Source organism: Oncorhynchus masou, chromosome 1 (assembly GCF_036934945.1).
Source record: "Oncorhynchus masou masou isolate Uvic2021 chromosome 1, UVic_Omas_1.1, whole genome shotgun sequence".
Taxonomy (NCBI): Eukaryota; Metazoa; Chordata; class Actinopteri; order Salmoniformes; family Salmonidae; genus Oncorhynchus; species Oncorhynchus masou.
This window is the reverse complement of record NC_088212.1, coordinates 69,728,549-69,744,027: the sequence shown is the minus strand read 5'-3', so window position 1 is coordinate 69,744,027 and position 15,479 is coordinate 69,728,549. Positions and strand designations below refer to the sequence as shown.

The following is a 15,479-nucleotide window of genomic DNA, read 5'->3' as shown; positions in this document are numbered from 1 at the left end:
ATATTTTAAATAAAAAACATAAATATATGTCAGACACTTCAATAAAATAATTTCTGCATCAGTCATACCATTAGATATGAGTTCAGGCAATGTTTTTTATGGATTGGGCTATGCTTTAAAACTGTTAAAAATATTTAATATGGGCTAATATGTTTTTAAATTGTCACAAAAATTGCTATCAGTCAACATGAAGTATGTGTCTGTGACATTTGCGATCTAAGAGACAGATATGACTAAAGTAAAGGTAGAAGTTATAGTAAGTAGTTCATATTGACTTCATAGAGGCTAGGCGATATGTGTTATGGGTGTACAATATGTAGCATTTTTATTAAATATATGGACACTTTTGTGAACAATCGCCTATAGGCTACATCTGTTGAGACTGCAGTTGTTATTAAATTAAAACTTAACAGAACCACAAACAAGTAGAGAGGAGATCCGATCGGGGAGAGCTGAGTTTGAGTGTAACCATTTCCCCAGCTCAACGTATTTGTGGAGCCAATTGAGTCGTGTGCAGGGTGACTAATCTTTCATACCACCACAACATCGTGTTTGGCAGGTGGCCAAAAACACTTTGGTTTCAATTCTTTAATTGTGAAACTCCTTAGCTGCTTCACTTACACTGCTTCAACAAAGCTCAAATATCGGTATATCACCTTCAGTCAGATAGCCTTAAAGAATGTAGCAAGCAGTCACAACTCTAAGAATTGAAAATAAAAAAAGAACCACAAACAAGTAGAGTGGGGTTCCGATCAGGGAAAATTGAATTACGTTTGAGTTCAACCATTTCTCCAGCTCAACCTACTTGTAGGTTGAGCGGACTGAACAGCGTTATCTTTCATACAAATCAAATGAAATGTTATTTGTCACATGCGCCGAATACAACAGGTGTAGACTTTACTGTGAAACTCTTAATTACGAGCCCTTTCCCAACAATGCAGAGTTAAAAAGGAAGAAACATTTGCTAAATGAAAATAGTTAATATGTTCGCAATAAAATAATTACGAGGCTAAATACTGTGCAAGGAGTACCGGTACCGATTCAATGTGCAGGGGTACGAGGTTGTTGAGGTAATTTATGTATTATGTACGTAGGGCTTAAAGTGACTAGGCAATCAGGATAGATAATAAACAGAGTCGCAGCAGGGTATGTGAAAAGTGTGAAAGAGTGTGAAAGTTTGTCTGTGTGAGCATGTGTGTGGAGTCAATATGCATGTGTGTGTGTTGGAATGTCAGTGTAGTGTGTGTGAATGTGTGGGTAGAGTCTGAATGTGCATAGAGTCAGTGAAAGATAATCAGTGCAAAAAACAGGGTGTCAGTGTAAATAATCTGGGGAGCCATTTGATTAACTGTTCAGCGGTCTCATGGCTTGGGGGTAGGAGCCTTTTGGTCTCAGACATTGTGATCCGGGTACTGCTTGCCATGCGGTAACAGAGAGATCAGTCTATGACTGGGTGGCTGGAGTCTTTGACAATTTTTAGGGCCTTCCTCTGACACTGCCTGGTATAGAGGTCCTGGATGGCAGGGAGCTCTGCCCCAGTGATGTACTGGGCCATATACACTACCCTCTGTACCACCACTACGTCATGATTGGCAGGTGGCCAAAAACACTTGTTTAATTTCTTCAATTGTGAAACTGCTCAGCTACTTCAGTTACACTGCTTCAGCCAAGCTCAAATGTCAGTCTGTCACCTTCAGTCAGATAGCCCTAAAGAATTGAGCAAGCAGTCACTTACAACTCTGAGAATTGAGCGGGTCATGAATAAATTGAAAGATTGAACTCCAACAGTGGTGGAAAAACTACCCAATTGTCATTCTTGAGTAAAAAGTAAAGATACCTTAATATAAAATGCCTCAAGTAAAAGTGAATGATCCAGTAAAATACTTGAGTATGTGTAAAAGTATTTAGTTTTAAATGTAATTGCAAAAATATACTTAAGTATAAAAATTGAAAGTATAAATCAATTTAAAATTGCTTATATTAAGGAAACCAGAAGGCACAATATTCTTGGTTTAATTGTTTTTTATTTTATTTTTTACAAATGACCAGGGGCACACGACAACACAGACATAAAGTTGAGAGTTTGCCAGATCAGATGCAGTAGGGATGACCAGGATGGTCTCTTGATAAGTACGTGAATTTGACCATTTTTCTGTCCTCTCCAACCACTCACAATGTAACAAGTACTTTTGGGTGTCAGGGAAAATGTATGGACCAAAAGTACATTATTTTCTTTAAGAGTGTTGTCCAAAAAAACCTACTTAAATTGTACTATAAATCATTTTTACACCACTGTAAAACTCCAAAGTTGTATCTTTGACTCAATCTGAATTGCCTCAGCCTGTTTGAAAGCTACAGACCACTTAACAGCCACATACAGCCATTCCAACCACATAACATAATATGCTCCTCATGGTGTCAACTAAGTAGACAAAAGTGTGTCTGTTGTGTGATACAATAAAAGACCAAATTCTAAAAAGTTTTCATACATTCTTTTTCATTCATACCGGTAATCAGGAGTGACTGCCCATTCTTAAAACTAATATCTTCTGAACCTCATTTAGCATATATAGAAACATATAGGTTTACTCAGTAGATGTGGCTTCATGCTGAGTTTGTTTGCACATAGGATAACAAAGACGGGTGTGTGTGTCAATCTGCAACTTATACATTGTAGAATTGAAAGAGATAAGGGATATACAAATTATAACCCCCTATAATATAGAAAAAATAACACATTTATGCATAGAATCAATATATCACCTGTAGAATAGTTTAGCATCTTTATTTCTATTTCTCTCACAATAATTTTGCTTATTTGCTGCCGTCCCATTTCACAGACACTGACCAAAAATATACGGCACCGAACAGATAGGCCGGGGTGACAAATTCCCAGGACCGATTTCTGGTTCCAGTTCGCCCCGATGTGATCTCATGAATGTACTCATCAGAACATGAGCAGGTTAGAAACAGAAAAATGCAATACAACCAAACTATACAGATGATACAGCAGATTTTACACTAAACTTGAAAAATGTTCACTTCTGAACTTCCTGAACGAACACATATCATCATAGTTGAATCTGGATTCGGATGTAAAATAACAGAGACAAAAAAAATGTATGTACTGTACTGTTCCTTGATAGTGTCAGTTCACTAGAAAAATACACCAAAAATAAAGAGCATTTTATAATAGAAATCAGTGTTGAGACGTGAAAATTACAACAACAAAAATGTGCTCCACATGGACACATTGACTTTGAGGGAGAAACAGACAAGATATAAAATGCAACAGCAAATGAAGAGAACTGTAAGCCTCATCAATAGTATCACTAGATTAGGACTGATAAAGGCTTTTAATGGATTTACATGTCAGTATATTGTGGCTGGTCTTGTGTGCCTGACTCATAGGAGAGACTAGGTTGCGGCAGGTGAGGGAGCGGATCTACTCTTCCCGCTGTGACTCCAAGACCACTATGTGGGAAATGGAGTAGCTGCACTCCTCACTGCTCATTAACCGTAGACAAACAATGAAGCTCCTCACAGCACCGATCCCTACCTACCCTTAGTCACCATGTAGATCTGAAAGGATCAAATAGGTCTGCAATATGGCAATAACTCTACCTTGCCATCTAAAAGACTAACTGGAATTGTCTTATTGCTTACTATCCAACAATTTCAGATGTACATAAGTGCCTCGGTGTCATATATGATTTTGCCTAGAGCATCCCATTCATTTCCTATCCTTCCCTCAACCCAAGCCATCTTTACTCACTCCAAATGGAGCACAACTCAACTTTTAAAACACATCCACTGCCACTTCAGCAGCACAGATCAAAAAATATATTCCATGAGATCATTAAAGCTTATAAGCCAGTAGGGGATGGCTGCTCTCCCTGTTCAGACATCAACGAAGGGGACGTGACAAAAATAAAGAGTATGAAAATTATCAAAAACGGTTTGTTTATCAATTCAGCTTATATTACAAGACTCCAAAAATAGACCACTTCATCAGTTTGTTAGTACTCAAAGAATTGTTTAAAAACTGTTCGTCTTTCAAAAAAAAAAAAAAAGAGGCCATTTCATGCGAGCCTTCTGGCAAGGTTCATAGGTCAAAGGTTGAGGACGGGGATGTCAAAGAGGTCGCAGAGGCCCTCGCTCTCATCCAGGTTATAGATGTAGTCATGGTCACCCGGGGGGGGGGAGAGGCGGAGGAGTGGAGAAAACACTGGTAGAGAGAGAGGGATAAAAACATATAACTGTAATCAGCAAGTCAAAGTAAAGGGGTTTATAAAACAATCCGTATTAGACTCTTACCTTCTGAAGCCATAACTTCCTCTAGTAGATCTGCACTCACCATCTCTACACACATACACACACACAAAAAGGTGAGAGAGTGTCTGCTATACACAAAGTCACAATTTATCATTAACTTAATTTCCTGAAATACAACGCAAGTGTCTGTTTGGATACATTTAAATCAAGTTTAAGACATGATACACATGCACACACACAGAGTCACACACAGTACCTTTAGCGGGGTCAAACATGTCAGAAAAGTATTTGGGGAAATCCAGCACTGAAAAACAAAAGGCACAAGACACCATACAAGTCATTAGAGGTAGAGCCAATTTACACTGTTTTCCTGTGTACGTTCATTAAACATCCTAAAATAAAAACAGCTTGCGCACACACACATTTCTATAGCAGGCAGGCTTTATACATCGTTTGTTGCCACACAGATGCCTCCTGTGTTACAGTGCATTGGGCATAGCCAAAAAAAAAAGCTGGGCGGAAGTGTGTGCTTACGAAAACAGATAAACAACATACGTACAAGTATAGAGGTCGACCGATTGTGATTTTTCAACGCCGATAACGATTATTGGTGGACCAAAAAAAAGCCGATACCGATTAATCAGACAATGTTTAAAATGTATTTGTAATAATGACAATTACAACAATACTGAATGAACACTTATTTTAACTTAATATAATTCATCAATAAAATCTATTTAGCCTCAAATAAATAATGAAACATGTTCAATTTGGTTTAAATAATGCAAAAACAAAGTGTTGGAGAAGTAAAAGTTCCTTGCTCAGAACATGAGAACATATGAAAGCTGGTGGTTCCTTTTAACACGAGTCTTCAATATTCCCAGGTAAGAAGTTTTAGGTTGTAGTTATTATAGGAATTAAAGGACTATTTCTCTCTCAATACCATTTGTATTTCATATACCTTTGACCATTGGATGTTCTTATAGGCACTTTAATATTGCCAGTGTAACAGTATAGCTTCCGTACCTCTCCTTGCTCCTACCTGGGCTCGAACCAGGAACACAACGACAACAGCCACCATCGAGGCAGCGTTACCCATGCAGAGCAAGGGGAACAACTACTCCAAGTCTCAGAGCGAGTGACGTTTGAAACCCTATTAGCGCGCACCCCGCTAACTAGCTAGCCATTTTGCATCACATCGTTACACCAGCCTAATCTCGGGAGTTGATAGGCTTGAAGTCATAAACAGCAGAGCTGCTGGCAAAACGCACGAAAGTGCTGTTTGAATGAAAGTTTATGAGCCTGCTGGTGCCTACCGTCGCTCAGTCAGACTGCTCTATCAAATCATAGACTTAATTATAAAATAATAACACACAGAAATGCAAGCCTTAGGTCATTAATATGGTCGAATCCGGAAACTATCATCTCGAAAACAAGACGTTTATTCTTTCAGTGAAATACGGAACCAGTCTAAATATTGCTGTTACATTGCACAACCTTCAATGTTATGTCATAATTATGTAAAATTCTGGCAAATTAGTTCGCAATGAGCCAGGCGGCCCAAACTGTTGCATATACACTGACTCTGCGTGCAATGAACGCAAGAGAAGTGACATAATTTCACCTGGTTAATATTGCCTGCTAACCTGGATTTCTTTTAGCTAAATATGCAGGTTTAAAAATATATACTTCTGTGTATTGATTTTAAGGCATTGGTGTTTATGGTTAGGTACACGTTGGAGCAACGACAGTCCTTTTTCGCAAATGCGCACTGCATCGATTACATGCCACGCAGGACACGCTAGATAAACTAGTAATATCATCAACCATGTGTAGTTATAACTAGTGATTATGATTGATTAAGTTTAATGCTAGCTAGAAGCTTACCTTGGCTTCTTACTGCATTCGCGTAACAGGCAGGCTCCTCGTGAGGCAGGTGGTTAGAGCGTTGGACTAGTTAACCGTAAGGTTGCAAGATTGTATCCCGAGCTGACAAGGTAAAAATCTGTCGTTCTGCCCCTGAACAAGGCAGTTAACCCACCGTTCCCAGGCCGTCATTGAAAATAAGAATGTGTTCTTAACTGACTTGCCTAGTTAAATAAGGATTAAATAAAAAGGTGTAAAAAATGTTCCACAAAATGTAAATAAAATAAAAAATATTAATAATCGGTGTCCTAAATTATCGTTTGTTATGAAAACTTGAAAATCGGCCTTAATTAAAATCGGACATTCCGATGTACAGTACCAGTCAAAAGTTTGGACACACCTACTCATTAATTATTATTATTTTGACTATTTTCTACATTGTAGACTAGTGAAGACAAACTATGAAATGACACATATGGAATCAAGTAGTAACCAAAAAGTTAAATCAAAATATATATTTTAGATTCTTCAAAGTGGCCACCCTTTGCCTTGATGACAGCATTGCACAGTCTTGGCATTCTCTCAACCAGATTCACCTGGAATGCTGTCCCAACAGTCTTGAAGGAGTTGCCACATATGCTGAGCACTTGTTGGCTGCTTTTTTTTTCTCCACTCTGCGGTCCAACTCATCCCAAAACAGGTCATCTGAAGCAGCACTCCATCACTCTCCTTCTTGGTCAAATAGCCCTTACAAAGCCTGGAGGTGTGTTGGATCATTTCCCTGTTGAAAAACAAATAAAAAGTCCCCCGAAGGGAAAAACAGATGGGGTGGCGTATCGCTGCAGAATCCTGTGGTAGCCATGCTGGTTAAGTTTGGCTTGAATTCTAAATAAATCACAGACAGTGTCACCAGCAAAGCACCCCCACACCATCACAAAACCTCCTCCATGCTTCGGGAACCACACATGCGGAGATCATCCGTTCATCTACTCTGCGTCTCATCAAAACACAGCGGCAGGAATCTACAAATCTCACATTTGGACTTACCAGACCAAAGGACAGATTTCCACAGGTCTAATTTGGACTGCTCGTGTTTCTTTGCCAAAGTAAGTTTCTTCTTATTGGTGTCCTTAAGTAGTGGTTTCTTTGCAGCAATTCGACCAAGAATGCCTGAGTCTCCTTTGAACAGTTGATGTAGAGATGTGTCTGTTACTTGAACTCTGAAGCATTTATTTGGGACGAAATCTGAGGTGCAGTTAACTCTAATGACCTTATCTTTTATTTTATTTAACTAAGCAATTTAGTTAAGAACAAATTCTTATTTACAATGACGGCGTACACCGGCCAAACCCGGACAACACTGGGCCAATTGTGCGACGCCCTATGGGACTCCCAATCACGACCAGTTGTGATACAGCCTGGATTCAAACCAGGGTGTCTGTAGAGACACCTCTAGCACTGAGATGCAGTGCTTTAGACCGCTGCGCCACTCGGAAACCCATCTTGCAGCAGAGGTAACTCTGGCTCTTCCTTTCCTGTGGCGGTCCTCATGAGAGCCAGTTTCATCATAGCGCTTGATGGTTTTGGTGACTGCACTTGAATAAACTTTAAAAGTTCTTGACATTTTCCAGATTGACTGACCTTCATGTCTTAAAGTAATGATGGACTGTCATTTCTCTTTGCTTATTTGAGCTGTTCTTGCTATAATATGGGCTTGGTATTTTACCAAATAGGGCTATCTTCTGTATACCCCCCTACCTTGTCGCAACACAACTGATTGGCTCAAACGCATTAAGGAAAGAAATTCCACAAATTAACAAGGCACACCTGTTAATTGAAACACATTCCAGGTGACTGCCTCATGAAGCTGATTGAGAGAATGCCAACTGTGTGCAAAGCGGTCAAGGCAAAGTGTGGCTCCTTTGAAGAATCTCAAATATATTTTGATTTGTTTAACAGTTTTTTGGTTATTACATGATTCCATGTGTTATTTCATAGTTTTGATGTCTTTACTAGAAAATAGTAAAAATAAAGAAAAACACTTGAATGAAGAGGTGTGTCCAAATTTTGACTGGTACTTTACACGTGTGTGTGTATGTGTAAGAGAGAGACCATTGGAATGCTCGCCCAGTGCCAAGGTTTATCTGCCTCCATCACATTGCTGCTTATGGTTGGGCAATCAACCTTTGTCCTATTATGATTAAGTACCCATAAAACATTGTAATGTACGATGGTATCGCCCTCCCTATTGGCCAACCCCACAATTTTTTTTTTTTACGGTTTAAAAAAAATCATATAAATAAAAGACTGCTAAAAAAGGACCTCGAGCGAGAGGAATCATGACAAAATATATCTTGGAGCCAACCCTTTTTTCGTAGTTTATTCCTCTCGGTTGGAGCTGTGGCACGAAAGAGGTGTGTGCCGCTATTTGGTCTGGGCAACATGGCCTAAAAATCATCTCTCGATTCTTTCAAACCTATGGGCAATTTACAATATATATCTTGATAAAAAAAAAAAATGTTTTCACTAAATAAGGTTTTTGTAGAATTAAAGAGCAAATACTGTTTTTCAACCAGTCAGCAATAATCAAATGGATTCAGGTCTTGTGAAATTATACCAAGGCTAAAAAAATTTTTTTTTTTTTTTAAATAAATACACCTTCCACTACCATAAAACCCAATATTAACTTAATCTAAATAATTGAACCTGCTGTTTTGCAATAATCACTGATCTGGCTTTCAAGTCAGTCTATGAAAATTGCCTTTTTGTTACAAATTTTACCAGGACCATGCATAATGTACATTCACTAATAATGACTAACTTCTTATAGCAGGCATTAAAGAACATTTACACAGGTCTCAAACAAATTAGACCGCTAGCAGAACAATCTTTGACTAAAATGCTGCTAGCTGTACGTGGTACCACAATGCGTGCGTGACAAACTGAACATTAATTTTCCAGAACCAATGTTCATTGATACTCCTGTTTTAGTAGTGTCCGCTCTGCGAGCAACTTGAGTTGACAGAAAAAGGGAATCGTTTGAAAGGTTGACTTCCTCTAATACAGTAAAATAATGTCTCAATGTGTTTCAGTGTCCATATGACCCATTCTGTTGGACCAAAATTCAAATAACGAGTTGAAACCTGTTTGTCAGAGAGGAAGAAGTGATCCCTCATCTTTGTTAATCTGAGTGGCAGGGGGAGGGGCTTGGTGTGTGTGTGTGTAAACAGAGAGGAAGAAGCGGAGTGACAGGTTTGACAAATGTTTCCCAAACGTTTCTCTCGCAGAAATCTGTCCAAAATAAGCCCAATGCGTTTCTATTAGAGGTCGACCGATTAATTGGGGCCGATTTCAAGGTTTCAAAACAATCGGAAATCGGTATTTTTGGACACCGATTTGGTAAAAAAAAAAATTGGGTTGTGGACAGGTGTCTTTTATACTGATAACAAGTTCAAACAGGTGAAATTAATACAGGTAATGAGTGATGGACAGAGGAGCCTCTTAAAGAAGAAGTTACAGGTCTGTGAGAACCATAAATCTTGCTTGTTTGTAGGTGACCAAATACTTATTATCCACCATAATTTGCAAATAAATTCATTAAAAATCCTACAATGTGATTTTCTGGATTTTTTCTCTCTCATTTTGTCTGTCATAGTTGAAGTGTACCTATGATGAAAATTACTGGCCTCATCTTTTTAAGTGGGAGAACTTGCACAATTGGTGGCTGACTAAATACTTATTTGCCCCACTGTATGCATGTCTATGAGTGTGTATGTACACAGGACAGAAGGAGCAGGGACCAAAAAGACAAGCGCACAAACACTCATAAAAAAATTATTCCGCAATACAGGCATTTGGAATATTGCGCAAAAACATCAATTCTAAGTGATCTAATTAAATTTTATAATCGTCCAGTCCTAGTCTGTGTCCTCTATGAAAAATAAAATAGGCGTTTGGCTTTATACAGCATCTTTCACATCACAATGTCATCACCATCGACGTTGGCTGTCAATAATCTTCGATATCCGATACTACCGTAATATCGCCCAACCCTATTGATGCTACCACACAACATGCACACACACAGATGAATTCTAACTCACAGTCAGATGAATCGGATTTGATTGGTTCAAAGACAGTGACGTTGTTGTCCAACGAAGCAGAAGACTGGAGGGACCGGGTGTCCAATGATGGTGGTTGCGGAGCAGATTTTTCAGTGCTGGAGTTGTCTGGTAGGTAGAGGTAGAGAGAGAGAGGTAGAGTGAGAGAGATATGGACACAGAGGTAGACACGGGACATTTCAATGATATTGTATTGAGAGTTTAGCAGACAAAACATAGACAATGAGAGATATAACAGTGAGGTCACCTGATGGCTTAGCTGCTGTATGTGCTTTAGGCTTGCAGGTGGCCAGACTCCCAGTGGTCTTGACAAATGTGTGAGTGGTTGTGTCTGCAGAGGCTGCAGCAGACTTGGTGTTCTGCAGCATTTCCTCAGGGGGCGGGACTGGCAGCACCACAGGTGTTGAGTTAACTGGGTCCTTGTTGATGAGCAGAACATCAATGGGCCCAGCAGCACTCATGAGATGGATCTGATACTTCCTCTGACCGTTTTGAACCTAAAAGTGGAGACAAACATACACACTTACTTTTCACCCTGAGAAGACTGACAGACTGACGAGGGGGAGGGGGTGGCAGAAACAAATCAAACTTACAGCTTCAGGTATGGGCACCTCCAGCTGCGTACCAGAGGGAGCACGCACCGCCAAGAGGGTATCACCTTTGAAGCAGCTGCAGATGTCCTCATGATTAACATAGGCCAGAGTTGGTCAGAGTTAAGGTCAGACACACAGCTTAACAGAGTATTATAACATTGTTAATGCTGGCAAGTGTATCCTCTGCTATTGTACAGGCATGACGGTACTGCAGCTCTTTTTCTATACATTTCTACTGGTGTGGACTGACATGGATACCTACGTACGGTTAGGTTGGGGGTAACAATTTAGATGTTGGTGTAGGTATGAGTATGTGAGTACATAGTAAGGATATGGACTATTGTGTGTGTCCTCGGTCACATTCTTGATGCTTTGTTGGACCCACACCCTCTGCTGGTCCAGCTCACTTTCCCTCATATCCAGATCTTCAAGCTCCGACTTCAGGTCAACCAGCCTGTCACCAATCTCCCTTGTGTTACAGCCTGGCCCAACTCCCCTTAGACAGATAGCGCAATGAAATGTAAGCACATACTGTGTGCATACCTACAAACATACAAGTATGCGAACACACACTCACTTCCACTGAATACTGTTCTTTGACTTCTTCTCGATCAGGCCAATGCCCTCCAGTACATTGGTGATGTCATAGATGCGCCTCTTCTGTCTGACGGCCAGGGTGTCTGCTGCCTACAAGAGCAGGAACAACGACATTACTCACAACACAATTGTCAAAGGTCACCCTCTCTGATCAGAAGCAAAATAACTTCATGAATGATTTTAAAATGCAACACCCAAATGTCCCTACCAAGGTTTTTATCCTTAGGGGGATGCATATCTATTGTGGGGTTAATAGCAAATCACAAAGGTCAGAGCCTGTGAGACAGGGGCCTGTCAACCAATCACTGGATGGGTCATAGCCCTGGTAGCCAATAATAGGAGAGGTCACAACCCTATGAGCCTATCGGAGGCGGGACTAAACAATGCGGACAATAATGACAGACCGTGATACAGCCACCCACTGAATGATGAGACACGGATTGTCTCTTTTACGCACACACTCTTTCTGTGTTTTACCCTCTTTTATTCCTTGAACTCCTTACTGACAGTAACATAGATAATATAACAGTTTTACAATTAGTTTTATATTAGAGTTTAAGCTTATATTTTATTTTAGAGTATAAATCATCACGATTACAGTGCATGTGTAATTGCTGGATTTTGGCAGATAAAAAAATGAAAATCAGATTAAATTGTTGCTGGTCAAATTGACTGGGAGAAAAAACAATCCCATTACAAATAATACTTTTTATTCATTGATGGAAATATCAGTTGATGAAAATACATTTGACTGTCATGCTTATCAGTCTATAGGCTAAAGCTGCAATATGTAACTTTTGGAACAGACCAAATTCACATAGAAATGTAAGCTACAGATCCGTCATTATCAAAAGCAAGTTTAAGAAGCGGTAACTATGTGCGCTATTTCAATGCTTCCTGTTCTTAAGTTTCATTTTTGCATCTTTTACTTTCAGTTTTGTACACCAGCTTCAAACAGCTGAAAATCCAATAATTTTGATTATGGAAAACATATATCATAGCGGTTTAGATGGTAAAATGATTCTCCACCAGATACTTGCTTGTTTTGTAACATAAATTGAAATAAGGCAAACAATTTCACTTTTTGCAGCCAGGAAATGGGGGGGGGGATTTCTGCATAGTACAGCTTCGATGTACAACATTTTGTGGAATTAAATTGGGATGTGTGTATTTTCGTTAGTCGTCATGCATCTTGTGAATTACACGTGCACAGCAGACAGAGACCATTTTTTTACAGAATACCACTTGTCAGACAGCGACAGACCTGCTGTTGCAGAGCCACAGCTCGTTGCTTCTGGAGTGCCATTGCGCAACAATTCTAAATGCAATCACATGTTAAAAACAGTTTTGATTAAAAATAGCTACTATTGCTTTATTTCTCAACTGGTAATTGAAGCATGCCATGCATTAACCATTTATTGAGATACTTCGGGATTTTGGCAATGAGGCCCTCTATCTACTTCCCCAGAGTCTGATGAACTCGTGTATACCATTTTAATGTATCTGCTTGCAGTTTGAAGGAAGTTGAAAACTAGTGCTAGCACATTTGCTAACTAGCGTTACCATAAACACTGGAAGTATATTGTGTCTGCTAGCACATAGACTTCCAGTCATTGCGCTAAAACTAGTTAACGTTAGCATTGGCTCGCAAAACTACCTCCAACGTCCTTCATACTGGACACAGAAACATAAAAATGTTATCCACGAGTTCATCTGACTCTGGGGAAGTAGATAATGGGTCTCATTGTCAAAATCCCGAAGTATCCCTCTAAGCATTACATTGTTAGTCTACACCTATTTGATGTTAATTAAAATCTTCCCGGACACATTTTTCTAACGGAAACCCTGGTGTGGTTGTCTGTATGCATTTCATATTCCACATGCATCTCCTCCGAGTATGTTGCACATCTGTTACAACACAATGCAGCAATATCAACCAAATCAGGCAGTGCTTAGACTTATATGGATGATTGGAGACTTTGCGATGATACAAAAAAATAAACAAACCATAGATAACAATTCTTACAGTCAGACAGTCAAAATGGATGCAGCCCATCACTCACTACTTTGAGATCGAGCACCCCGTCCTTCGCTTCCTGCAGCAAAGTAACGAACTTCGTGGTGAGAAGTCCGAGGCTCCTCTCGTGTCTCTGAGACTGGGGAGCGTCGGAACCTTCCAACTCCGTTCGGCTCACCTCCAGCTCCATAACCTGTCTGAATCGGTTGGATGATATAGTGAATGGGAGGTTTCCCTAAATGCTGTAAAGCACCGGGCCTATGCCCTCGACCGTCCTACTCCAGTGCAACCGCGGGGATAGTTGCAACCCTGGGAAGGATGTGCCAACTACGGGGTCAGTGTGGTCAGTACAGTTCGTCTCCCCGTGAGCCAGAACGCAGTAAGCAGCCACCAAGCAATGGGCTCGAGCCGTTGGAAGCGGGCTGAAAGCTGGGATGGTTTCAAGCGTAGGGAGCGTCTGTAAATTGAGGACACCCACGGGAAAGTAAAACGAAAAATACATAACTACTCACTGTACCATAACCTTCTGTAAGCATTGCATACGGAGACGAAGCTACAGTAGGGTGGCTAGCTATATATCTGAGAGTTCCGACTCCAATTCGATTTGATCAGATTGTGTATGAGTGCAAAATACCAAGTTAGCAGTAAATGCAAGCCGTTTTCGATTAGACCTCGGCACTGGATTGGCTTGGCAACTTTGGCCAACCACCCATAGTTACTTTAGCTAGCTACAGTATAACGTTAGTTAGCACAACAATGTCAATAGCTAATGTACATTAGATACAAGTACATTAGGTACATGCATATAACCAAAATAACGATGGCTAGTGGCGTACTGGCTCTCGTTAACTAAACGTTAGGTGGCACGATAACTAGCTAGCCAACTAGTTAGTTAACTCATCCGATTATCAGCAGACTAGCTAACGTTAGCTAGCTACAGTACAGTAAAGTACCTAGCAATCTCCTGTCACGAGCGTCCTGATGAATGGTCGGATGTACTTACCAATGAGTTAGTGAGTTGTCCTCAAAGCAACATTCCAACACTGGAACGCTATTCAAGTTTAGTTTGTTTCATCGATATATTATTGTAAGCAAGCTATCACTCAGGGCATTTACTTAACTAATATTCGAAAGGCTGTTTAAAAACTCCCTCCTACTACATCTTTCATCCAACAGAATCAATGCATTTTTCTTCCCGTTAACAAATGTCTCGCGTACAGCGAACTTAACACCTAACGAAGTATGGAACGGTGCATCAGATTTTCATTTTAGCCAATGAAATCACGTTAGTGCTAGGGAGCGTCACATATAATAGAGTGTCGTGATACTGTGCAAAATAAAACGATATTGTAATGTACACTGAGTGTACAAAACACGAAGGTTAAATTCACTTCAATCAGTGTAGATGAAGTGAAGGAGACTGGTTAAATACGTTTTTTAAAGCCTGGAGACAATTGAGACATGGATTGTGTATTTTGTGCCATTCAAAAGGGTGAATGGGCATGACAAAATAATTAAGTGCCTTTGAACAGGTTATGGTAGTAGGTGTCAGGCACACCGGTTTGTGTCAAAAACGGCAACCCTGCTGGGATTTTCACGCTCAACAGTTTCCCGTGTGTATCAAGAATTGTCCACCACCCAAAAACACATACAGCCAACTTGACACAACTGTGGTAAGCATTGGCGTCAACATGGGCCAGCATCCTTGTGGAACGCTTTTGACACCTGGCAGAGTCTATGCCCCGACTGGGGGGAGTTTTGTACACTCAGCGTATATTGACCCATGTCTTGAATAAAATATGGTATAAGAATGTCTTTCAGAACTATGACAAGATGACATTCACATTTTTGGAACAATGTAGAGAATTAACAATAAACCATACACCCACAGACAAGTTTAAAAGCAGAAATAATTTTGACAAGTCAAGGACTCTTTTCCACAACTTTGCAACTTTGAGTCACTCATGTGTAAGGAGATTAGCCTAAAAACATGTCACTTCAATACAGATA

General features: G+C 40.0%; 1 protein-coding gene across 5 annotated transcripts; it reads right to left on the bottom strand.

Annotated features, from left to right (window-relative positions):
* Positions 1-2,477: 2,477 nt before the first annotated feature.
* Positions 2,478-14,722, bottom strand: LOC135549713 (transcription factor E2F4-like). 5 transcript variants are annotated; one of them, XM_064979944.1, is made up of 10 exons: positions 14,473-14,722; positions 13,516-13,926; positions 11,433-11,542; positions 11,191-11,351; positions 10,856-10,965; positions 10,510-10,759; positions 10,245-10,370; positions 4,532-4,579; positions 4,318-4,362; positions 2,478-4,228 (listed from the first exon to the last, which is right to left on the bottom strand). In XM_064979944.1, the coding sequence occupies exons 2-10, from the start codon at positions 13,657-13,659 to the stop codon at positions 4,113-4,115; spliced, it is 1,110 nt and encodes a 369-aa protein (XP_064836016.1). In that variant the 5' UTR covers positions 13,660-13,926; positions 14,473-14,722; the 3' UTR covers positions 2,478-4,112. The 5 variants fall into 5 exon arrangements, 4 of the variants coding, with proteins under 4 accessions (XP_064836016.1, XP_064836026.1, XP_064836034.1 ...); XM_064979954.1 differs by having other exon boundaries at positions 13,516-13,666; XM_064979962.1 differs by having other exon boundaries at positions 13,516-13,662; positions 14,591-14,722.
* Between the last annotated feature and the right edge of the window lie 757 nt (positions 14,723-15,479).

Excerpts from the sequence above, each read along its gene's own strand:
- LOC135549713 (XM_064979944.1), bottom strand. The coding sequence starts at position 13,659 with ATGGAGCTGGAGGTGAGCCGAACGGAGTTGGAAGGTTCCGACGCTCCC. Across the intron at positions 10,966-11,190 it reads CGAGGACACACACAATAGTC|CTCTGGCCTATGTTAATCAT; the intron begins CATATCCTTACT and ends AACTCTGACCAA. Across the intron at positions 10,371-10,509 it reads TACAGCAGCTAAGCCATCAG|ACAACTCCAGCACTGAAAAA; the intron begins GTGACCTCACTG and ends TCTACCTACCAG.